Genomic DNA, 25,285 nt, shown 5'->3' on the forward strand with positions numbered 1-25,285 from the left:
CGATGCTGACACGGCCATCTGTTCAGAGCCACTGGAAACGCTTGGCGGATTTGGGAAAAGAAAGCGGGGGTGAATTGTTGCCCCCACTGGCATCAGTGTGAGTTCTGCTGTCTGCTGCCAAGATTTCATTTCATAAGATACATAGGGTGTAAAGTATCAGACATAATCCATCTCATTTAATATGAAGGTTATTTAAAATATTTAAAATTCTAGTAACTTACAATTAATACAGTAAATAAGGATATTTTGCCACGTCCTGGCTGTGCTGAAGTCATTAGCAAGGCTCTTATTAACTTTATCAGAGACAGAAATTCACCTGATAACTTATATCAAAATTGGAATTGTGCAGACTTGAAATAGAAGAGTCCAGTGTTCTTTGCTTCCAAGACAGACACTCCCTGTGTGTGTAGGAGGAGGCTGGGAGCGGTCAGCAGGTGATGGAGCCGCCTGCCGATCGCTGTGACATTCTCATTCTCACTTGTTTGGTGCTGGAGGCAGGAGACCCACCAGGCCACGCCGAGCCCTCCTGGCACCGAGCCTGGGGGCGAACAAAGAGACATCTCTATAACCACAAGAGCACTTCTGCAGATGCTCAGCGATAGATTTATAATCCTCTAGTCATTAGAAGGCTGGTGTTTCCCAAGCTGACAGACCAATGCATGTATCAGAGGGCAAACACAATGTTCTCAGAAGAATTAGTAGAGGGATTTCTTTTTCAAAGGCTGCAATATAATTTAAAGCAATCGTAGATGGGTGGGGGAAGTGTTGCAAATACAAAACCTCAACGGACATGGAAGACCTGGACAGCAGAGGAACTTCCACTAGTGCTGAAATGATGCATGTGCAAAGCAAGAGTGACACAGCATGAAGCATCCTCACTGGGATTCACTGAGCTGAGCTGCACACGGCAGGAAAGGGACATCCAAAGCCTCAGACATAATCCTAAACTGATTAAATCGTAATATATCTAATATGTTTACTTTGAGAATTTTCTGTTCTGACAGGAAGGGTTAACCGAGCACATTCCCGTGAGTGGGCTGGCTTACACTGCCTGTGGTCGGAGGCCACAGGGGTGGCCACCTATGTGTTCTGGAGTTTTGCCCTCTCCGTGCAGGTGGCCAGCCTGCCGGGACACCTGGAGACAAGCCCCAGCACCCTCTGTCAGACTCTCAGCATCCTCAGCCCCGTCTGCAGGAGCCCACTCGCTGTCTAACACGCTCTGCCCAGCACCTGGGACACGCTGCACAGGGGCTTGTTTCTTGACTGCACCGTTAAGGCAGTTTAGACATATCCAAAATGATCAAATTCACTGTGAACTGGCTGTATGAAAGAAACGTGCTAAGAGAAACATCCCCAGTGCATACTGGTCAGCTCCAGAGGGTCTTTATCCAGCCTTGGGGCTCAGGCTCTTTAGGGAAAGAAGGAAATCCAACACTGAACAACCTGTCCTGCAGATCCCTTCATGGAGAAAGAGGTGGAGCAGGAAGATCTTCACCATTAGCAGACCCAGTAAAGAGAGGACAGTATCCGTTAGGTCCTGCTCCCTTCTGAGGAGCAAACCACCCAAATCAGGACAGGTCAAAGGAGGCAGAGAGCTGCCCTGTGCCTCCAAAGCCTCCTCATGCCAGCACAGCCAGCACAGATGGGGGCTGGAGGAGCCACCGTACCCCAGTGGATGGAGCAGAAGTTGTGTTGCCTGTACTGCTGCAAATTAATCGGTACAGATGAGGTATTTAGTATTACTGTTATTACCACAGCAAGTGCAGTGTCCAAATCTGAATGCATTTCTCCAGGACTCAGAGTACTGTGGATATAGGAGGGTTTCACAGAAATCAAGTCTGGGTGAAATAACGGGTGACTCGAAGTTGGTGTTCCTTAATGTATTGCTGTACTCTGCCATATAAAACAGTCCAAGAAGATCCTATTTTCTGTCAAACCAATGCAATTAAAAAATTCCAGCCTAAATACAGTTGGGGTTTGGCCACTTGAAATGCTGCTGGCCAGAATTTTAAGGCCTGAACCTCCAGGTTTTTACAAACTGGGGCTGCCTATATTCCAAAAACATTTCGGCAAGTGTCAAAACAACTCAGTAATTTCACATGTGAATTAGAGTAAAATTTGATCTCTAGGTCCAAGATTTGCTGATCAGGCATTGAACCAAGGCATTTTATATACAGGTCGCTGAATTTGGTCAACAGCTGGTCTTTAAGGGAAGAGATCAACACATGCACAACACAGTAATCAAGACCAGATGTTTGTCTAAAAGACAAGCTCCAGCTCAAGCAGGAATTCATTAAGCAAAGTCTTACAAGCTGTGCTATAAGGAAAACAGATTAAAAAATGGCAATGGCCCCCTGCTGTTTTATTACAAAAAATATAACAATTTAAAGCAACTGACCACATTTGGGCTACAAACAGCTCAGTGAAAAGAGCCTGGCTGCGGGTGCCCCGGTCGCAGCCGTACTGGCACAGGCTCTGGCGCTGAGCTCTGCCCGGCAGTGCTGCAAACACCAAACCTCACAGTGCAGCAGCTCCGAACCAAACCCGCCTGGCTCAAAGGACACACAGAGCCACAAAATGCTTCTCTTGGGGATCCGTTGGACCGCTCGCTATTGAAAGTGACCCCTGACAGGCAGCAATATTTTTTCTAGAGTAGTTTTTCCCATGTATATTGTATCCTTAGGGTGTTAACTCCGCCACTGCATCTCTTTCAACAAGGCGACTTAAAACATAAATAAATAAAAAGCCCAGATGGACAAAATGTTATGCAAGATTCCTACCAGAGAAAAAGGACAGAGCTGGCTGGAGCCTTACCCTGCACTTCTAGATGTGCTTTCGGGGTCTGTGAAGCCCCACGCACAGGAGATGCAGTCAGTCCAGGCGGTCACAGCCGTTCGATGTAAATGTGCCCCAGCAGGTACATCCCATGCAAGCGATACATTCTCCATTAGTGAACTGCATTGTGTACTTTTGTCTTTCAATTCTGCAGTTTGGGAAAAATGAAAAATTATTTAGAACACACTGTACAATAGATTGAAGTCTGATAAGGTTTACGTTGTATTCTATGATTTAAGGAGACTGCCATTCGTATACATGTGGGTATGCTCTTGTGTACACCTTCATTTAATACATTTATCAAGTATATTTTTGTCTGTATGTCTCATGAGTACAGGTGACCTGTATCTTTCCTTAGACAAAGACTGATTGTGTTTCTGATTTTTTGTTTGCAAATTCTATGCATGAGGCAAAAGGAAGAAAGAAACATGAAACCGCAGCCAAAGAGAAGAACAGTGACTCCAGCCAAACTCTGTGCTCCCTGCAGAGCTCTTAGGTTGTTACATTTCTGACAGAAACTAGTGAAGGGAGTTTGTCAGCAAATACAAGGGAACTGCAAATGGAAAAGTCAGCATGGGAGGGGTGCTTCCCATTCAGATCAACTGAGACAGAGTTTCAACTTAGCAAATATATTCTAAGGTGTGACAGGAAAAGCTGAGTGAAAAACTTGCAGAAGTTTATCAAAAAACCAAACAACCCAATGTTAACTTTCTCTCTTTGTTGATATTGTACATTTCCCTTTCCCAGTATTTGTATAATTACAACTTGAGTAACTCATTCAACCCCTGATCCTACAGACCAGGATTAAACACCAAAAGTGAATGTAATCAGCGTTACGAATGATATCCATGTTTCTCAGCCTCATGTCTGAATCGGCCCCGTGTGCAGTGGAGCTTCAACGCCGCCCCCAAACCAAGAGATTCATCCCCAGCCCAACCCACCCGCTGCTGAGCAGCTGATTCCAACGCACTTCGCTTCAGCTTCCCTGACACTTCTGGTACCAACCAAACAAAACCAGGGATGCCAGCCCTGTTTTCTCTGAACGCTTAAAGGCAGAGAGAGGGGATGATTGTGGGATAAACAGATGTGCTCCTTTTCCATTTCTGTTGATCTGACAACAGTTTGGATGTTTGGCAAAAGCTTTGCCAAATTATGGATGAACACCATGTTTCATAAGACATTTGAGGCAAGGAGGCTCCCATTAGATAGTTGCAGTTTTGGAGCATCTTTGTGCATTCTGCACATTATTGTGGATACAGGTGTTTTCCTGAATAGCAGCAGCAAAATGCCCAAATTAACCCTTCAGTCCCTGAAATGAGTCCGAGTTTTCTGCTGTAAGTCCTGCTGCAGATGCCTGAAGTGTTTGGCAGGGAACAGAGTGAAGCCAAAGACATTGAGCTACCTAGTTGCACTTTTTTTAAAAAGTGGAAAATTAATCTCTGTTGCAGCACCTGCTTCTTAACAAGGTAATGTCTTGTTTTCCTGCCAACATGTCATGAAACTTAGAGAAATTTTAGTCACAGGAATAGCTTTTCTGCTGCCAGTGACTCCTCACTTAGTGCTCAGAACCAAGGGCCTCAGTTCAGCTAAAGCATACTATCTAATGAAGGCAACGTGATCAGTTAAATTATGGACATATTTGATTACAGGCAGTACATTCAGATTTATTGCATATTATATATGACCTCAAATAACAGTTAACTTTAGAATAAAAGCATGAATCTAAATTAAATAGTCAAAATTAATTAAAAGAAGAGAGGAAAAGCATTAAAACAATCTTTTCCTATATCCTCTGTTAAGATCAACACATTCTTCTGGGAGGTTTTGACCCCACTGTAACACCATAACCTCACCGCACTATGATACAGCCAGAGGTCTCCTTGAACAGATCCACCAAGCTCTTGGGTAGTGCCAGAGTAGTGACTTGTCCTTCTTGAATGGAGAGGGGACCCCAGAGATGCTCCTGTCCTTAGGGCCTCCAGGTGAGACGCCCAGAGATCCCTCTGAATCCTTGTGGAGACAGAGGACTGGTTATTACAGCGTCCTTCTCCTCCAGTCTGTGTCCTGCGCCCTGGCTGCAGCCCAGGCAGGCTCTTTGGGCAGGGGCCAGCACCCTCCACTCCAGAATGGGCTCCCTGGAGCAACACATCTTGGTGCAGGGTGAGGGCCAGCAGCCACTGCTCCTGCGGGACCCGTTTGGCTGGTTCAGCTGCGGGCCAGTTTGCAGAGGGTGTGCGAGAGGAGCAAACCGGGCACTGCAGGGCCAGCTGCCTACATGTGCACCCAGAAATGTCCAACGTATCTGTCGAGGCCATGCACCCACCTGCGGTGAGTGCACGCTCACCTGCTCAGAGATGCGCACAGGGCAGGGGCGATGAGTGCAGTTAGCCCAGCAGCCGAGCCTCAGCACAGTCTGCTTTCATATTTTCCATAGAGGGGGCTGCACAGGGAAGGGGTGAGGCTGAAGCTACCTCATGCCAAGTCAAAGTCGAGGTGTGATAAACCTGGTCTGGATATGAGTTATCTGGATATGACTTCACCTGCAGGCTTGAGACAGAAAGAAACGGAACAGGGTGAGGGAGGGCAGGGGGGCCATGGGGTGACCCGGTGAGGGTGGGAGGGACGCGCTGGTGGGGCCGGTGCTGCCCGCGGGTGGGCAGGGGCTGCCTGGGGCTGCCTGGGGCTGCCTGGGGCTGCCTGGGGCTGCCTGGGGCTGCCTGGGGCTGCCTGGGGCTGCCTGGGGCTGGCCGTGCTGCTGCTGCCGGGGCCCGTGGACCCCGCGGCGGCTGCCGGACTACGAGTCCCAGCGTGCCCGGCAGGGCAGGGGCCGCGGTGCGCAGCCGCCGCGCCGGGCACACACCTGCCGCCGCCGGCGCCGGGCTCGGGGCGCGGAGGGGCGCGCAGCCGCGAGGCGGCGCCGGGCTCGGGCGCGGAGGGGCGCGCAGGCGGCGAGGGCCGGCCCCACGGCGGGTAAGGCGGCGGGCCGGGGCCGGGGCCGGGAGAGCGGCTGGGGCACGGTCCGCGGGGCCGGGGAGGGCGGCGGCTCCGCGGGGCTCCGCGCACCGCGGTGCGGAGCGGGCGGGAGGCGCGGCGGAGCATCCCCAGCTCGGGGCCTCGGCTGGCTCCGACCCCCGCCCGGCGCCGGGCACAGGGCAGCTGGACATCGCCCCCGGCGGGTAGGCACCGGCGGGCTCGGCCGGGCGGCCCCGCCGTGCCCGGGGCTCCCGCGGGGCGCGGAGTGCCGCTCCCTGCCCGCCGGCTTGTTTATGACAGCGCGCCTCGCCGGGAATGCGTGCGCATTTGTGCGATGCGCATTTATGCGATGTGCTGGCATCTTTTATGTCAGCCGTGAAATGACAAAAATTAGGTGAAGCAATTTAATAAGATATGGACAGCAGGTATTTTTGTAAATGAAGATGAGCTGTCTCAGAGGGCTCATGCCGCTGTGTGTCAGCAGCACAGCAGGGCTGATGGAGGCCGGCCGCGCTGCGCTGCACTGCAGGCGAGCAGGGCAGAATAAATGCAGCAGTGACAGCCTCAGAACGGGGTGCGGATTTAGTAACGTTTAGTAACATTTCCAAGCTCTCTATCAGCAAAATGTACCCCCAAAACCTGCACGTTGGCATTAGATATCACACGTGCTGTTTTGTCATCTTCTGATTGCAAAATGATCAGAGTGGGCCTCTGCTAATTCAAGGGGTTTTGCTTTGATGGAAGCGACGGGGGAGGGTTTTTTGCCAGAGTAAAAATCCACACTTGATCAATGAGAAACATGTAGAGAAATCTGAGGAGCCTAACAATGAAAAATAAGTGAAAACTGGTTAGATTCGCATGACCACACTGAGCTTAGGAGAAACATGAACTTAAGAAAAACACATTGTAACATCATTAATGATGAAACAAATTCAGAAATGTATCAATATAAAAGAACAGTTTATAAACAATTGGAAGAAATAATAATATTTTATAGAATGAATGATACATTGTATAGATCTCTGCATTTGGAAACATTTAGTGGAGGGGAAGTCTTCAGTCAGTTACTTGAGTGGTGTATCTGTAGTAAACAGGTGCAGTCTTTCAATTTCTTCTCATATGAACGCTTTTCTTTCACTGATTGTTCTCGGAAATTGTCCTTGAGCTTCCTCTGTTCTGGCCTCTGCTCTGGAGACCCGAACATGTAATGGGAGAGAAACACCTGGGACCAACTGGCCTAGTGCTGCCGGCACCGCGTCTCCCGGTGCCTTGCAAGGGCACAGCCTAGAGAAAAATGGACTCAAAGGCAGGGACGTGCAGAGGTGCCCCACTCATGATGCTACAATCTTTTGCACATTATTCTGCACCCATTTGCTGTCTGATAGACTGCCTGCCTCTGCTGTGGTGCTCTATACTGTGCAGCTCTTAACTGGCTTTCAGAATATTTATGTTTCTAAATTTTTACCACTATGTGAAAAATGAAGAAGGTTATGTGAGTCATTTTAGTGACTTTGCCAACCTAAATTCCGTATATATCTTTTCTCCCATTCATCTAGCTTGGTTGGATTTATGTGAACTCAGTCAGTAGCTTCTCTCATCTTGATAATCTAAACAATTTTGTTCAAAGTGATGCACTTTGCTCTCTTATTACACAACTTTTCTTCCTTCCCCAAATTATTATTATTTCCACTACTTTACAACTTCTGGCAAACAATGTCTATGCATTTCTGTTATTAATCTGCTCTCGGGGCTGTTTTTGTAGCATTCCTAAGTTATTGAATATCCTAGCTCGATGTCCTCCTGTGACTGAGGATCCTGTAGCCTGAGGCCGTGTGTCCGTGCAGGGATTTGCTCTGAGAGGTGCCGGGTACCAGCATCCTGTAGCCATGTGTACGTGCCCATGGGTGAACGCGTACATTGTGTTTACTGACCGTAACACACAAGCATAGCAGTGGCTTCTGTTTAACAGTGGAGTCTGGTCATCATTATTTGGTGCCACAGAAATCTGTAAGCTTGTTTTTTAAGTCCTTCTTTACAAGGAGTGTTGCAAGGAACAGCTGGGTCTGGAGCTCCAGCTCCCGTTCTAACATAGGGAAATCTGAGACCAGCAGTGACAAAAAAGGTAGCGCACCATTTGCTATCTGCTACCGGTGCAGGTAGAATGGTGCTTTTGTTAATATTACCCAGTGTCCTTTTTTCCTATTGAAGTTTCCAACATGCGAAAAACAAACCCTAGTGTTGTCTTTTCCAGGGCTGGTCTGATCTATTTTGTTGGAAAAATAAAAAGTCTATTTCCAGTTGCAATTCTTTCTCCTATTTATTGTTTCAGCTATCGAGATGTTCACATTGCAGATGGTTTCTGGCTTTGGTTTACAGCTAGAATGCAGAAAAAATAGTTAGTTATGGTGTGTCTGTACATTGTAAGAAGAAAAAAAAAACAGCTTAGGAAAGCAGCAAAAAGAGTTTTTTAATTACTTATCTAACGGCGATAATTATTAAGGATTGTAGTTCTGCAATGAGTAGTATAAGCTCTTAACCCAGCCTTTGGTTCTCTCTCTGCTGTGTTTTCACTTGTTGTATACTGTTCATTTAAAAGATCCACTTAAATGAATGAGACTGTCCGTAGACCCATAGCCAAAGGAAAAGCTGCCTGATGTTTGATGCCTGGCAGATGGTTCAGTCCCTTGTCTTGCCACAGACTTTCCATTTGACCTCGAACAAGGCATTTCTTTCCCTGGCAGGACATTGAAGTGGGGGCTCTCAGGTGGCTGATGGCGTTTAAGGCACCACAAGAGTTCGTTCCACGTAAATGTGATCGATCAATGAGGATACCAGAACCTGGCCTTTGGCTTCCTGAGGATGCCTTTAATTCATACCCCAACACCAGCTTTGCTTTGCAGCCATGGTAGATGTGCTGATCACAAGAACTACAATTCCTTACACAACATGAAATCTGGGAGAGTGAACTGGATGAAGACACCATGTTGTAAATGTCACAGCTATTACTGTAACATGCATGATGTAGGAACCAATTCGTCCATGTTCACCCAGGGACCACATAGCAATGGGCTGCTGTGTCACTGGCCTGGGAGTATGTACGGTCTGGGGAGGTACAACCTCTGGTTCCCAGGTAAATCAGCACCTACCTACTGCAGAGTCAAACCTGCACATGCTGGTAGTTACTGAAAGGGGTTAAAATACCATTGGTGCCCCACAGAAAATAATGAGGCTGTTTTCTTCCAGTTGCCACTGAACGGGCACTTAGACTATCACTTAGAACACTGAGCAGCATCATTACTGACAGCGTCAGTCAATCGTGATGCTAAGTCTTATCCGAGGGACTGTCAGTCAGCTACCAGCGGAGCAGCTCAGCGCAGGGTGCTGCTGCTCACGTCAGAGCTGAAGCTGACAGGCGACAAATTGTGGGTGGAGCTGCCATTTCATAGTCCATTCTATCTGTATAAAAAGACTGTGCTCTCCAGGATTTTCAGCCCAGCAACACCACCCTCAGTTTCAGACAGTATCTATGTCACGGTTTTATTTGAGGAAAGCTAATTAACCTTGTGTGGATTTTCAAATAACCACTTAAGTTCTAAAGATGGAAGAAACCTGCCTTCCAGTTCCACAAAGCCACCAGTTGCAAGGAGCAGAAACAGAAGATGGTCGCTTCATTATTTTATAACTAACCTGCTCTAAAAGCAAGGGGGAGCCTCCCCGCAGGACGCATGTTTTTTGTATGGAAACAAATCTAGTGGTTATGATCTAAAACTATGATGATACCCAGATACAGATTATAAATTCATCAGGCACTGTAATCTACTTCTTTCCCAGGACTTGGTTTCATGTTTTGAATGGTCATAAATAATACCACTAATGTTATTTTAGAAACAATCAGAAATTAGTTATTATATAACTTTATTCTGCATCATTAATGTTTCATCTTTCTTTAATCACCAGTTAAAAACCTTTCATGTTGTTGGAATCAAAGGGAGTACATCCCTTTATATCTTCTATAAATAACACTACATTCATATGGATAATTTTGCAATATACATGGTGGTTATTTTCTTATAAAGGGTATGATTGAACTCCCATTAAAGTGAATTGATGATTCACATTTTATGGTTGTCAATTCCTCAGTAGAGAAGCCAATTGTAACACAAACTACAGAGCGGCATAAGCATTAACGAGGTTCAGAAAGGCTCATCCAATTATGAAGTGGAGTTTCTGATCACTGAATGATTATCCTAAAGGTTCAGACCTAGTCTAATATTATGACAACATAACTGTTAAATATTTAGCAGCTTCTATATGGGAATAAACCAGTTACTGGGAACAGAACATGGAATAACCCTACATTAGCCCTGGAGAAAAGCAGCATTTTAAATATACGGGGAATTTGAAGGATTCTTTGCTACAGTACATAAAGATGGCAAACTGGGCTGGGAATAGAAGAGGTTTGGCCGTGTCACTGCTCACCCAGAGCTCAGTGCCACGTGCAGCTGAGTCTGCTCCCATTGGCCCCACAGACACCCGCCCCATGGACCAGCCCCACGAACTCTTATGCACTTTGATCCACCAAGCGATCACACTGTGTCCTGCATGGGAACGGATAGAAAAGGCGACTAAACTGGAGTAGTTCTGTGCTCCCTGTGTTGTGACTTCTGAAGAAGTCTTTTTTTGGGAAACAGGCACAAAAATTGGAGAATTCTAGAACACCAAATCCTTTTCTACAGATGTCTCTTCCATTTTCTACCTATGTGAGTTTCTTTGATGCATCTACTGTCTCTATCTACATCAGGACCTGTAGCTAATACCTTTTTCAACATATACACAAAACATCAGTTTCCTAATGCTCCACTGTATGTTCCTGTCATAGTCCTGGGCTGTGCTGGCCCTAATGCATCCTTTCTAGAACCTCCTAGTTCAAAACCAGGTAGAAATTCTATACCAAACCCCATGATCTCTGAGTATACATCTCCCTCATGTTCATGGTCGGAAAGTACATATCGGTCTTGATATTTAAGTATAAAAATTTAAAAAACCCACCTTATTTATATGTCAAATAATGGGACATTTATGTAGTTATTTATGAGGTTTTAACTTTGAAGAGCCCAGCTGTATTTTCCATAGCAGTTCGTGGGCAGCAGAGAGGCCCCTTGTGTGGCGCTGGGCTGTGTTGGTGGGAGCGCTCCAGCGCCCGCGTGGGGCAGGCCAGCCACCCTCCTTCTGAGCATCCGCTTGTGTTGCACAAACACCTAATCATAATGGCCCCAATCCTATTTATTTGCTCCAGTATCAATTTAACTTGGGATTTATTCCACCTGTTTCTTATTCTCATGTTCAGCTACTTCAGGTTTTTTCAAGAAATGGGAGAATTTTTCCACATTTGCAGATGAGTCTCACAAATATTTTTCAAAACACAAATATCCACTTCTGCGGATACGGAGGTACCACAATTTCCTTTCTAAACATCAGTTGCCATGATTTGGAAAAGTGAGAACAATTTCTTAAATCTGATTATAAAATAAGTGTTTGTTTATTTGTTTGTTTTCTTTCCTATAGAAATGCAAAGAACTCTCTCGGATTATTTCCCATTCAGCACATCACTTTCTACATCATAAATTCACATTGCCATGCAGCTTCATTCTTAGCTTGTGCACACTATCAAAAGTTAGAGATTCACAGCATCCGTATCACAGTATCCTCACCTCTACAGGACCCCAGGGACGTGGTGGTTTTCTAGGTGTATAACCTGGGGTTTAGAAGCACGAGTGACCTGATGTGCCTTTGTAGCTGCTGGTCCACAGAAGGTTCTATAATTCAGGTTCTTCCAACACTAACACTTCTTAAGGGATCCAAGCAAATGCGAGTGGGGTCTCTCTGACATGTAACATTAATTCAGCAGAGGACTGATTCCATCCCAGAAATATCTGTATCATCAGCAGAAAATTCCAACAGGGTTATGATACCAGTGGAAACTACAGCCTCACTGCTCTAGAAAACCTTTCGGTAGCTGATAAGGATTATAACCAAAAAGTACTTATGGAACACAAGCAAAGTATAGAGAAGTTGTATCACAGCAGGTGCTGACTACATAGAGCAGTAACGATTTGATGCAGGCTGACTAGTGACACCCTTTTTGTCTTTGAAAACATATTTTGCATCCTGAAGTTAACAGGCATGCGTGAAAAAGCCACCCCAAATAAAACAGATGCATTTCTTTCTTTAGAGGGGAATCCAAAATATAGCAATAGAGTCTGAAGCTCACTGTGAAACATTCGTGCCCCACAGAGATTTAAAAGCAGCACATGGTCAGCAGAAATGCTGCCTCTTGCAGTTGCGTGCTGTCCTGAGCCAGCCCAGGTGTCATCGGTTGGGCACCTGCTGTAAGTGCAGCCGTGCCGTGTCACAGCGGGTACGTGAACCCACGGTAAACTGCGCTGCTCCGTGTTGAAACCACACGGAAAACGCCGGTGGGATTGGTGCTCCCCCACTCCTCGCTCTCCTTGCTCACTGTTCCCAGTAGGTTTGAAGGGAAACTCCGCAGTCTTACCCCTGGTCCCTCATTCTGCTTCCCGCAGTGTCCCTAACGCACTGTAGCGTTCGACAGCAAGGAGCCTCTGCAATTAGCTTGAACAGCTCCTTCCTACTGTGTGACACCTGGTCTGCTTTCGAACACACAAAATAAGAGTAGCTAGGAGCTGCTGGTTAGTTAGAATGGATTTTTTAACTGATTAAAGTTTTCATACAGTAAACAGTACAAAGAAAATCCTGCAGATATAATCTGTAAAAAGCAAATGTTATCTGCACACTCAGAAAAGTTAAACCACAATAACAAGCTGCACAGACAGCATATGGCCCTGTTTACATACACAAAACTAACAGTATGAAATCCAATTAAGAAGGTGGAGATTGTAATCATCACGTTAGACAGCAATTTCCAGAGTATGTGAACTCAAGACTTCAGCATTTCCTTCCCAGCCTGCAGGATGATGAATTGTTAGGTTTATCTAGTTCCCTTGGTTGCTGATGATGTGATCGTGGTGAAAGGTCAACAGAGCACAGGGAGCTGGAACGCGAGCGCCGGGCGCTGCAGTGCAGCTTTCACTAGCAGGGTGCAGGCTCCAGAAAAGCTTCACTGCCTGCAGGGATTGTGGGCAAAGAAACTCCCTAAGCGCTGTCTCCTGCTTTTGTTCACTCACAGAAGAGTAGGAGCGAGTCGTGAAAGGGAAAACATCAAGGGAATTTCTGTTGCATGTAACAAAAGCATGATTTCAAGCTCTTCCATGTGCTGCTAATCTAACAAGGGTTATCCAACATAGTGCTTCATGCCATGGGAGAAGTTGGACTGATACATCTTGAACAGTTGGGTTTATATTTTTCACTGGGTGTGCCTGCTGCACATGGTCAAATAGCTTTTCTTCCTACTAATTAAAAGGGAACAGTTACAATATTGAAAACTGTCGCCTGCTGAAAAGTGTCTCTTGGCACATCATCCCGTTGTGGCGGAGCGCTTAGGTAATTCACAACCAAGTCAGACATGTCTGGTACACACGAACCATACTCCGCAGTAACTACCTGTTAGCACCCGGACCGAGTTTGCAAACCTCCTCCCAACAGCTGTTCTCATGTGGTCTGGTGATGTCAGTAAGACAACTCTTAGATGTGATCCCCGATGGCAGCCGTGCGGAGCCATGCAGCCGAGGGACCTCTTTTCCAACAACGTTTAATCAACCTGACCTTGGGATTACATTCCTGTCTTTTTCAGGGATGCGATTAAACTCTAATCAAATAACCATTTAAACCATTAAACAGAGTTTTAAAAAGCTCTAATCCCCTCAGAGGAATTTCTCAGCCCAGTTAATGACTGCTGGCTGAAATGTTACATTTGGAGGAGTTTACCCAAAGAAACGTAGAGAAGGCGCCGGATGCCTTAGAACAGAAATCTTGTACTGTACCTGAATTTGGTTTTACAGTTTAAATACAATTATCACTTTTAAATAAAATGCTTTTATTATCTAACAAGTAGTTGTGGTAACAAATCGCATCAATTAAATGTATGTAGAACTGGTGTTCTCTTTAAGCAGCAAACACACACCAAAAAATAGCTCTTTGGATGTTTTTTGCCAGAATCTCTCTCACACTCACTGCATGTGCCAGGTTCTGACAGTGTAAGGTTGTTGCACAGCTGCTGTAACTTTGTGAACCAGAGGCCAACTTTCTAAAAGAAACTCACCATTTAGAGAACAGTTGAATTCTATCATGACAATTGGAATGGCTTGACAACGATGTCAAGCCACGGAAACAGGGACAAGAAATAGATCCGTAATAAGGAAAAAGTAAGAGTGTTTAGGGGAAATAAGGCTTTTTCTTGGAATAGGATATTTAATGGTTTTGAATCAAGGCTTATCGTGCCTTGCATTATTCATAGAATTCCACATTTTCCAAATTTGTAATCCTACTGTCCTCCTCCCTTACTATAAGGTTGATGATTTTGATATATAGAAAAATGATAGATGTTTTAATGTTTAGTATTTTAATAGAGAAACTGAGTAAATGCCACATTTTCTTTTGGATTTTTAAGAAAAGAAAGATGAAGACCAGGCTCCCAGCTCACATGAAGAGCTACAGAAGGCGTGTGGATTTTGTTATCTTCTGGCAGCAAAGGACCTGGCCAAAGGAAACCGGGCTTTGGGGTGGTACCTCTGCAGATGAAGGTGCCAGCTGGCTGGTTTCCATATCAACCGTAACTCTGACATCTGTGAATGCAAAAGCTCAGCTGTGACACGGCACAAGTCGCTGTGCAATCCGGTGCTGGCGTGGGAAACTGGACAGACTTGGGGCACAAGAAAGGCCCCAGGCAATGCTGTTTCTGATCAGAGATTAATTCTCTTTCACTCCATCCATTTACAGGCAGATTCTGGCTCTAGACAGGAAAAAAAGGGTGAGCAAAGACAGAGAGTCCTTCGTCATATGACAAATGGTATGACAATGACTACTGTGGCCATACAAATGACACTTTCTTGTTAGTGATTGATCTGGATCATCTAACAAGGAACCACATTCAAGTTGTAAAACTTGAAGTTGATGAAATACTAAGTCGCTATTTTTTCACAACCATGTTTTGAACGCCCGCAGGTGCCCCGTGCAGCAGACTAATTCACTGGTGGGCTTTAGAGCTGCAAGTAGCACATCCCCACTGCAAGAATTATTTTGATGATAAGTGCTATCATTTGTAGGCAAACATTTTGAAATAAGACTACTGACCAGCATGCTCTAAAGCTGCTTGGGTAACCGAAATGTACCAAAACACCAGCCAAGACAACGTGGGTAAACTTCAGCCGTCAGCAAAGCTGGGAGAAGACAGAATAGCTCAAGGCATAACGTTTTGTTTCTTGTTTGTCAGCGTTGGACTGTTTTCTGTGATTCTACCACTTCCCTCTGCCTTTAGCCAGAAGAACAAGCAGATGCTGCTGTTTCTAAGCAATTAAATAGATTTATCTCTATGGAAAGGGTCAGGCTCCTGATGTTTTTTCTGATCTATGTCTCAAAGCTGCTCTTTGCCGCTGCACCCGTGAGGCTCCCAAGTGTCCCAGACCCCTCCTGGCTGGTCCTTGGGCTAGTCCTTGGCTACCAGTGCACCCGTGAGGCTCCCAAGTGTCCCGGACCCCTCCTGGCTGGTCCTTGGGCTAGTCCTTGGCTACCAGTGCACCCGTGAGGCTCCCAAGTGTCCCAGACCCCTCCTGGCTGGTCCTTGGGCTAGTCCTTGGCTACCGCTGCACCCGTGAGGCTCCCAAGTGTCCCGGACCCCTCCTGGCTGGTCCTTGGGCTAGTCCTTGGCTACCACTGCACCCACAGCCCCGGTGCTTCCCACACCCCCGAAACAAGACATCTCGCTGCTAATGTGAGTCTCAGCATGTGGGGTTTTTAAGGACTATATCAGCTAAACAGAGGTAACTTATAATGCTTTATTGTTGACAGTGAGTGAAGGTGCAAGAAGCTGGATGGTGGAAACCCTGAGGAGCAGCGTCAGTCGCGCAGCGCAGCCGGAACCATGTCTCTGCCCTTCCGAAAAGAGTTGGAGAAATATAAGAATATCAACGAAGATGAAATACTCAGTAAACTCTCAGAGGATGAGCTGAAACAGCTCGAGAATGTTCTTGATGACCTTGATCCTGAGGTTGGTAATGGGGACTAGGGTATCATAGTTCAAAGCTGCCTGTTATAAATGCCACTTAGGGCAGCATTTTGTGTTTGCATTCCGCTGCAGTAGTGCGGTGTACCCCTAGGGAGGAGCAGCTCAGCTGGGGACATTGTGGTTTCATTCCTGCTGTGATGTGCTACTTGCTTTTTTACAAGCGTGCCCTTTCCCTGTCCCATGTCTGTTAATCACGAGCTTATCTCCAATTTAAATCTTTAATGGTGTTTGTACACTGCAGGGCGATGAGGAGCTTTTTGTGAGTGCTGTTTCTGAGCACACTGACAAACACACAAACAGTCTGTCTGCGAGGATCAGATCTTTTGAACTTCTGAAATCTGTTGACTCCATCATTCAGCACAGATATTTTTAGCTGAAGAGAATATATTTAGACGTGACTAAGAAAAATAAGATTCAGCTACACAACTGTCATTTTTGAGGGAGCAAGGGTGATTTGGGTGTTTGAAGGCACTCTCAGAAAGAATTTAAAGAGCTCTGGCCTGGGAACCCCTTGGTCCTACAATGATGAGTTTACGGTCACAGGAGTGCTGGAAATTCTGACTGCACCTACCCCAAAAGCTTCCAGACTGATGGAGGGGGTTGAAAACTGGCAGGTAAACCAGCAGATAAAATCCGCTCACTCTGGAGACAACATGAATTCGAAAAATCACGATAAATTAAAGCTTCTAGCTTTATAGCACACATTTATGTGGAAGTTAAGGGTGGGCTTTACTGTCCTCTCCCTGCCTGCTGCCTCTTCCTTCACTACTGGCACTCTACCACTTCTACAGCACATTTTCTGGTATTTTCATGTATCTGGCATCTCAGAGATACGGAACATTAAGAAAACCAAACAAAAAACCCCACAAAACAGGCAACGGTGCATTTGTAGCCAGGCTACATACATACATGCGGTACATTTGTAGCACTCTAGGCACGGTTGGGCATGCACGGATAAACTGTCTAGTGACTGGAGTTGACTGGCTGTGCTCCGGGTTCACGAATATTGGCCACAGATCAGGTTTACTGCACGTGCTCTGGCCAAGGATGAAGCGTTTCTGCAGTACCCCGGGGCATTTCAGCACGTTGGCTTTGCTGCACATGTACTGCAAAGTCCATGTACCTGTAACCCTCCCTGGGATTTCCTGGACTGAAATGTGGGAGCCTCATGCATCTTCCTCTATGATGAGATAGAGATGCAATCACATGCTCACACAGCTACATGTTTAAAGTCGGGCTTTGTCTGCCACTTCCCACATACTCTAAATACCTGAAGTCCACGTAATTCACCAATTGCTTTCTGCACGTACCATTCATTTCTGAAGCTCGAGAGACATCTGCATTAGAATGAAAGGAATTTTTGAAAAAATGAAAAGAGAGAGAGAAAAATGGGGTGGAAACAGAGTAAATGAAGAGAATTTATAGAAAACTTATCCTGGTCTATTTACCTGGACTGCAGACTCTATGGTTATAATATGTGTAACACAAAGGGCTCTGATCTTGTTCTTTGTGATCTCGTTCTTTTGTTATCTTGATCTTCAGTGCTGCGATTGCAAATGTGGTCAATTAAAACATGAATAGGCGGTACACTCAAGAAGCACGGAAGATATACTGGTTGTAGTGATTACATTTAGGTAACGAGCGTTACTGCTCTCACCAAAGACCATTGTATGAAATGACATGCAAAGAATGGTTTCATTTACAAAACAACAGCGAAATGAAATTTGGAAAACTGTACGCGATGGCCTCATGTCCTTTCCGTGCGTCCCTGTCTTGCACAGAACGCCTTGCTTCCAGCGGGATTTCGGCAAAAGGACCAGACCACTAAACCTGCCACGGGCCCTTTCGACAGAGAACGCCTGCTGTTGTACCTGGAGAAGCAAGCGCTTGAGCACAAGGACAGAGAAGACTTTGTACCGTTTACGGGGGAAAAGAAAGGTACCGTCTGTCCCTGCGTGGGCGCTGGGTAAGGGACTGGCCGAGCTCCGCACCCACCGCTGCCCGGCCTTTCTGTGCTGGGCAGGAGTGGCGGGGCTGGGATCGCGCAGGGTGGGCTCAGGAGTCACATTCCAGAGCTGCCGTAGCAGGAGCTGCCGGGTGCTCTGCCCTGCTACCCTGCCGCTATCATCGCGTTTAAATCAGGCCTGGTGTGGCCACGGGAACGCGTGAACACCGGTGCGGCAAAGGGCTCGCTCCGCAGCTCCCGGACCAGCAGATGCCCCTATGTGCAGCCCAGGAGGGACAGGGTGGCCTCGCCCACCGCCCTGGGGCTGTTCCCACCTCCAGCATCAGTCCCATGTAAGCGTACTGAAGTGGGGGAGGTGTTCAGGAGGAAACATATTAAATGCCTTTCTGACTAAGTATTGCCTGCAATTGCTGTAAGTAATAGCTTAGGGAATACACTTTAAAAGTAAGTATTTTTCCACTTGTTTACTAGCACATCTGGCAACGCTATTCGTGCAGACGGTTTCTCTGCTTCCCTTTGTCCTACAGCTACGGGGGAAAAAAAAGGGAAAAACCAGGAAAACCTGATTCTAATCATACAGACATTGGTAGGATAGCCTTAGGGCAGGAACAGTCATATTTTTAAGTGAGCAATGTTCCTTTAGCAACGCTTCTCCTTTCCCTCAGTTATACACAGTGGATAAAGATGCCTCTCTCAGGCCACTTTTTCATTCAAGAAGGAACTTATTATGTCTGGGGCCATTTTTGACCGTCTGATGAATTTGCCGTTATTTCAATGGGACTCAGGGGAAAGCAGATATTTCAAGAAAGTCAGTTGCAACATTTTTTACTTCATGTATTATTATCAAAGATATACCACATTATTTGCAGGCCAAGAGTTGTTACGGTCATTACATAGCTCTCTCATTCTTCAAAACCGTAGTTTTAGACAGACAAGACAGTTTTCAGCTTGAACTGACCGATGCGCTATTTTAAAATGCAGCATATTCCTTAACCTGCTTTTTCCTCCATCATATCTTGTGCTGGATGCTGTTCACAGGGCTGGCGCTGAGCCCACAGACGTGCAGTGACACGGGAGTGACCATGCACATACTGTACAGAAAAACACTTTATTGGATTATGGATTTATTACCCATTTTTTCCCTTTTCCAGTCTCCTACACATTGCGGTGTCACCAGTACAAGTTACCGCTTGCCGGTCTCTGCATATTTATACCAGCACCTCCAGTCAGGTCTCACCTTACTGATAGTTACCGACTTAGGGCTAAGACTTTGCACTTTTGCTGTAGTCGTGCCTGGGATCTCCAAACGTGTCTGAAACACAAGTGCATGAGATTGTGCATGCGCGGGACAGGCACATGGTCTGCACAAAAGTGACACCTGCGCTGCCCGCGACAGTAGCCTTGTATGCATTGGCCTGCTTCTTCTATTTCAGTTTTCTTTCGATGAGACCAAAGCAGTATTATTTCTATGTTTGCTTCCACATGCCCTTAAAACGCTTATTAACTCCTGGTGTGGAAATAGCACTGTTCACAAACACAGATAACACCGCTTCTCCCTCAGCACAGAGTGAATTCAGCCACTTCAGCATTTAAAGCTGGTTTTTGACTCACTGTGGTAATTTGCTTCAAAATTAGTGCTTATTTTGACAAACTCGATTGAAAGGGCAATAACGGAATGACTGTATTAAAATATTAATGATCCGATTTTAGTTATACTAAGATATGCAAGGAAATCAAATAATCCTGGAAAGGCATTTCCAAGACACAATACTACATACTAGATTTAAAGTCACTTTAATTAGAGAATAATTAGTATTCTTCTAAAGCTCAGAATGAGTAATTTACATTCCTAAAATGTGTCCTCAAGAGAAACTAAACAGGAGTATCTATTGAGGAAAAGCTTATTCTTCACCTTCTGCATGTTGATGATCTCTAAGGGGTATTTACAGATTAGCAAATATTTATATGATTATATTACATAGACACCCATTAGGTTATTTCTTTACATTCTAGCAGTGCTATACTGTAAATACTTTCCTGTTAATTTTACACTAACTCTGGTAGTTAAAAATTAAGTTCCAAGACAGCTGCAAAGTGCATTTATGTGGAATTAGAAGTGGGAGGTGTTGATGTCCATGTGCCATTTGGCACTGCTTGCCTCCTGAGAGCAGTTGTGTGTCCGTACGATCAGAACGTGTCCAGTGTTGTTTGAGCTTTTGTCACTGTTTTGTACTTTGATGTTTTTCTGCCACAGGGAAGCATTTATCTTTCCAAATCTGGGAACTGGGACGCTTCTACCAAACGCTAAGTGACATTTCTACCAGTTCCTACGTTTATCCGTTTATCAGCTGATACTGACCTGCAAATTCAGTGATGAGCCAAAAAGAAGGTGGCATTTAAAATATCCTCCTTCCAGAATAGTCTGTGATACATCATTGTTGTTTATCTAGCATCTCTGCCTCTATTTTTCTGTGTTAATGTTTGATTGGAGAGTTTTTGAGCAAAAAGCAATACCAAACAGCTCCTGAAGGATGAAATAGAGCTGCCTGTGTTGCTCTCTATATGCTGAATAGAACCAGCAGGTTTTGATTGTGCTAGAAAACAAGGCAAAAAAAACCCCAAATCCAAAGCTGGCAGGATGTTGAGAGTGGTTTAAACAAAGGAAGTATTAAATATGAGCTCAAGGTGGGGGGCTGCTTGTGCAGGAAATTGCCTTGGTTTTGATGGCAATCATGATTTTGAGAGGTTGGAAATGTTTGGCAAAAACAATGGAACGTATGGTGTGCATTAGGCTTTTGGTCCTCTGCCATATTTCAGCTTGTTAACGTACTACGTTAATTGCTGTACAAAAAGGTTTTAAGCCTGTATGGGATAGCTCTCAAATGTCAATGTTATTAATGAGCAATGGAGTTGTAAGGAATTAGGACTGATAACTGTAGCCATAGCGACTGGCAGTTTGTAAGTGTTTATTTTATGTAGTTTTGGCTTAGTTCCTGCTTAGGATAGATATTCTAGAAATCCTTACACAGACCTGGTGAACTACACAAGTGACTTAAACTGACCCACTGCACTGAACACTTGTAGCTGCAACAGCTGGTTATCCACTCGGATCACACGAAGCATTTCGAGCTCATGAAAAGGAATAAAATAGATGCAGAGAAAGTAAGGGATAGTGCAGGCACAGAATATTAAAGAGTAATATCAGCACTGCATGTTTTCTGTTACTGAACGTGGTATGTGCATGTGATCTCAGTTAAGATCTGCGTACTACTGTAATGCAAACACTGTTAACATTTGTGTTTCTGCTTCGTTGCAGTGGTTCTCTTAGCTGCATGCTGCCAATGGAACGGCATTGAAAAAGGTTCCCTTGTTGTGAAATATCATTAGATCTGAAAAGCCGGCCGTGCCAATTTTAATCGCTATTAGGGCTGCTGTTTCGACCCTTCACCGCTGCCCCTGTTTCCTGCAAGGTCTTCTGCTCCTTGCCAAACCATTTCATTTTGGGTCCGATCCAGTTCTCAAAGTCATGGAAAAACTTCAGTGGATTGGGCTATTATTATTTGTGGCTGGAAAGGGAAGGAGAAGACGCTTGTTTGTGATTAAATGCTGACATTTTTAGCTAACTGATACAAGGGAAAAGGAAGAAAATAAGGATGATTAAACCAGATAGCTCTTGGCCAAACCCCTGCTTTCAGTTGCTCTGTCAGAGACCATCTATCTTGCCTGTTGTGCTGTGCCAAGGAGAGTATCAATATGCAGCACTAGTAATAACGACAGTGATTTGCAGAAGGTCAGAGTATTAGAGTAGATGCTAATGAGTTCCAATCCCAGTTTCTCTAACAGACTCTAAACATGTCAGGGTTTAGTTTAGAGATACGGTATCTTTCTTGGATGGAAAAATGAAGGTTTTTTTACACCAAATGCCAAAATGGTTTGTTTAAATTTTTGCCACCTTCTTCCTGTTCTTCAGGGCTGGAGTTTCGACCCGAAGTTTGTCCCTTAGAGCATTGCAAGCGCTGCAGTTGCCGACAGCAATGCCTCCAGCCAGTGCCTTTCACCGCTTGCTTTTGTAAGGCTTCCAGTTGCTCGTGGCTTTGCCAAACTCGCGCAGTTCACACTGAAATTTCCCATGCTGGGAGTCTGCCTTGGGCTGAATTTTTGGAAGGTGTCAGCAAAAAGGACTCAGCTGTTTTCAAGAACAAGATTAGGAGAAAACACATTGTTTTAGCCATCTGAAAGACATTTTTCCAGCTGTTTTTATTTTTTTTTTAATGAACTGCAGTGCCTCGACGCTTTGAAGAGGGGTTTTGAAACACATGCCCTTTGCAACCCCCAGGGAAACGCACTTGAATTTGGCATCTTCGAAATATTGTACTTTCTTGTACATCCAGTTTGTTATAGTGTTGTGCAGGTATTCGCCCTGAAGCGAGTCCTGGCCTCGGAGCTTCTCCTGCAGGCTGGGGGTGCACGGGCTGCGCGGGGTGCTCCCCGACATCGCTCGTCCGAGAGGCCACTGTCACACCTGAACCAGGCAGGGACACCCGCTCCTGCTCTGACAGCGCTGCCCTCGCTTTGTAAGGGCACTGTAGAGGAGAAAGAAAAACGAGCAGAGAGGCCAGTGCGGAGAGGTGGGGGAGGAGCTGTAGGAACATGTTCTGGATGAAGGACGGGATGTGGCAGCTCTGGGGAAAGGAGCTGTAGAAGGGAGCAGGGCTAAGGAAGAGAGGGAAAGCAGCAAGAAGGATCACGATTCAAGCCATTCAGCAACAGAGCAGAAAACTCGTATGTCTGATGGGGAAGGCACGGGGGGGCAATGAGGAAAGGGACAGAGGAGGAGGACACGAAGGATGGGAGAGAAGAGGCCAGAGGGGAGCAGAACTAGAGTTTCTGCGCTGCCGGGGGGCAGGCTCATCCAGGGGGTTACCCAGGGGGCTCCCGGGGCTCCAGACATCCCAGCCCGTCTGAGGGTCGATGGAATTCTGGGCTTCCTTCTGCTTTAAAGATTGTGTTGGCTTCTGTTCAGTTTTATTTGATGAAATATTCTTTTCAGAATAGTTCTTCAAAGGGTATCACTGAGGTGGCACAATCACAGCATGCTGATCAAAGATGCTGGTGCGATTTAACTTCACCTTTGTATGTATGCGCAATAGATTTAATAACTTTAGAAAACTTAAATTTGCAGCCTTCCTAGTCCATTGTCATAATTTTTAAGGCATAGAACACAGAGGCACTAATCCAATTATGATACTGCATTTAAATTACTACTGGCTTTCAGCTTCATAATTATTTGAACTTGGAGTATTTTCTTCATCATACAAATGGTATGGTCTGGTAAGATCTAACTTAGCTCCATTTCCACAGAATACTTGTAGGGAGCAGTTTAAGCCTTGAAAGAATAGTGGAAAGTGGGAAAAGTGACTCAGGTCGCTGTGATTAATGCAAGGCAGGTTTCCGAGGTCATTGGATTTCAGTTCTGAGGTGGGGGCAGCATTCCGTCCTTGACAATAAACAGGCACCCACCCCCGTCAAGGATCCGTCGAAAAGTGAGAAGTAACAAGTGTAACCAGATATTTTCTTGAAAGAACAATATTCTGAAGTACCATTTATAGGAAAAGAAAGTACACTATTGTTTTACCATTATGGCAGAAAATGAATTTGTATTATAAAGTTAAGTAACTACCCTTAATAAAACCGATACTAAATAAAAGGACATTTTTACAGCTAGCATAAAGCAGCTTATTTCTCATTGCTCTGTGCTTTGTTGAGTTCTGGCTTGTGCAAGGTGCCATTAAAGTATTTCTACTAAGCAAAAATGGCAGAAATTTCTATTTATTCACAAATGTCTAATGACATAAGAAGGGAGGCAGAGAGAAAACATACCAGAAATGATGTTCCAAATCCTGCAAACTATGAATGAAGATCAAATCCTCACATTTTTTTAGATTGGACCCACCAGTGAAATCACACAAACCATGCTAGTCAAACTGCCTTTTTTTCCCCATATGTAACAATAAACTTACTTCAGGAAGTAGTTTGAAGTAGTTCCCTGCTCAATTAATACATTCTCCTATAAATGTGCATATGTGCCTATATAGTCAATTATAATTTTATAATACATTTATGATACATTTTATACTACATTTATTTGTTAACACTGATGTAGCTCAAGTGCGATATGTATAAATGTATCTTTCTACCAATGAAAAACAGTGACAAAAGTTAAGCTACTGCTATTAAGACTTCGTACAGAACATGAGCATTTTCTGGAGGCAAAATGTAACACAGCCGACATGAATTACACCACAGGGAATGTTATAATATAGTGCCTTCTAAGATACAGGGTGACTACAAAGAGCACCAAGAGCAGCAGCCTTTCTTCATAAGCCCCACTTTAAAATAATAAAACATCACTATTCTTCCAAGGCTTGTTCCAAATAACACATTTTTAATTTAAGCTGGACCATCGAAACAAGCAAGCCCCAACCCGTGTTTGATTTTGTTAGTGAATTCCATGGTGTCACTGTATATTGAATTTACAGCATACTGATGTGGGACTAGGAGGGACCTCCTGAATCTTTGAACTCTGTCCTTAAATTAAGGCAGGAAACCTGGTTGGCAGCCGGCTATAAACACAGTTTTGCTGTTGGTGGACAGGTCACGAATTCCTAACAATGTGCAATAAGCTCTTCTAAGCTCTGTCTGCTGTGCTACAGCATCTCTTCACGGGGGGATAAAGCAAAAGAATGTTCTTATCTAGAGAACACAAAAAAGGATATTTTTAAAATGGAAGCCAGCAAGGCCCACATATATTGAAGATATATATTACCATCTTTGACGTGACCTTACCCCTTTGAATATTTCATATAACCAGTAATAGAATTTTTTTCTAAAACGTTTGCCAAGAATGCTCTAAATGAAACTATCATTGGGAGTCACACACACATCTTAAAAGATGTGGGCTGCCATCCAAGAATTACATATGCCTGAAACAAATGCCTAGAAATTGTATTCCTATATATGTGAACTGCACAGGGAAAGTACGAGCCTGTACTGGTTTAGTGGTTTCTATTACCCCTGGGTTTCTTTGACCTACCCACATCCAAAGTCCATAGAGAAGGACCGGCTATATTTATACCTTTTCTCTTTAGACGCTCACTAAGCTCTTGGTGTGGAGGACAGCATCAAGGAGAAAAGAAGAAAACATGCACTTTAGGTTATTTCCAAGCAGTTCCACCTTCATAGCCCTATTCCCCGCACTGCCAGGAAGCAGAGAGAGGAGTTGTTCCAATAACTCATTGCTCACTCTGGCC

At 45.0% G+C, this 25,285-nt stretch overlaps 1 protein-coding gene across 1 annotated transcript in view; it reads left to right on the forward strand.

Moving 5' to 3' along the window:
- The first annotated feature begins 5,647 nt into the window (after positions 1-5,647).
- LOC102091144 (tropomodulin-2) overlaps positions 5,648-25,285 on the forward strand; it is a 30,914-nt gene continuing 11,276 nt past the window's right edge. Inside the window, exons 1-3 of the mRNA XM_065076417.1 lie at positions 5,648-5,805; positions 15,793-15,991; positions 17,791-17,947. Of these exons, the coding sequence (XP_064932489.1) occupies positions 15,866-15,991; positions 17,791-17,947 (283 nt within the window). The 5' untranslated portion in view covers positions 5,648-5,805; positions 15,793-15,865. The remainder of the gene's footprint in view (positions 5,806-15,792; positions 15,992-17,790; positions 17,948-25,285) is intronic.

This window comes from Columba livia, chromosome 11, assembly GCF_036013475.1.
Source record: "Columba livia isolate bColLiv1 breed racing homer chromosome 11, bColLiv1.pat.W.v2, whole genome shotgun sequence".
In the NCBI taxonomy this organism is placed as follows: Eukaryota; Metazoa; Chordata; class Aves; order Columbiformes; family Columbidae; genus Columba; species Columba livia.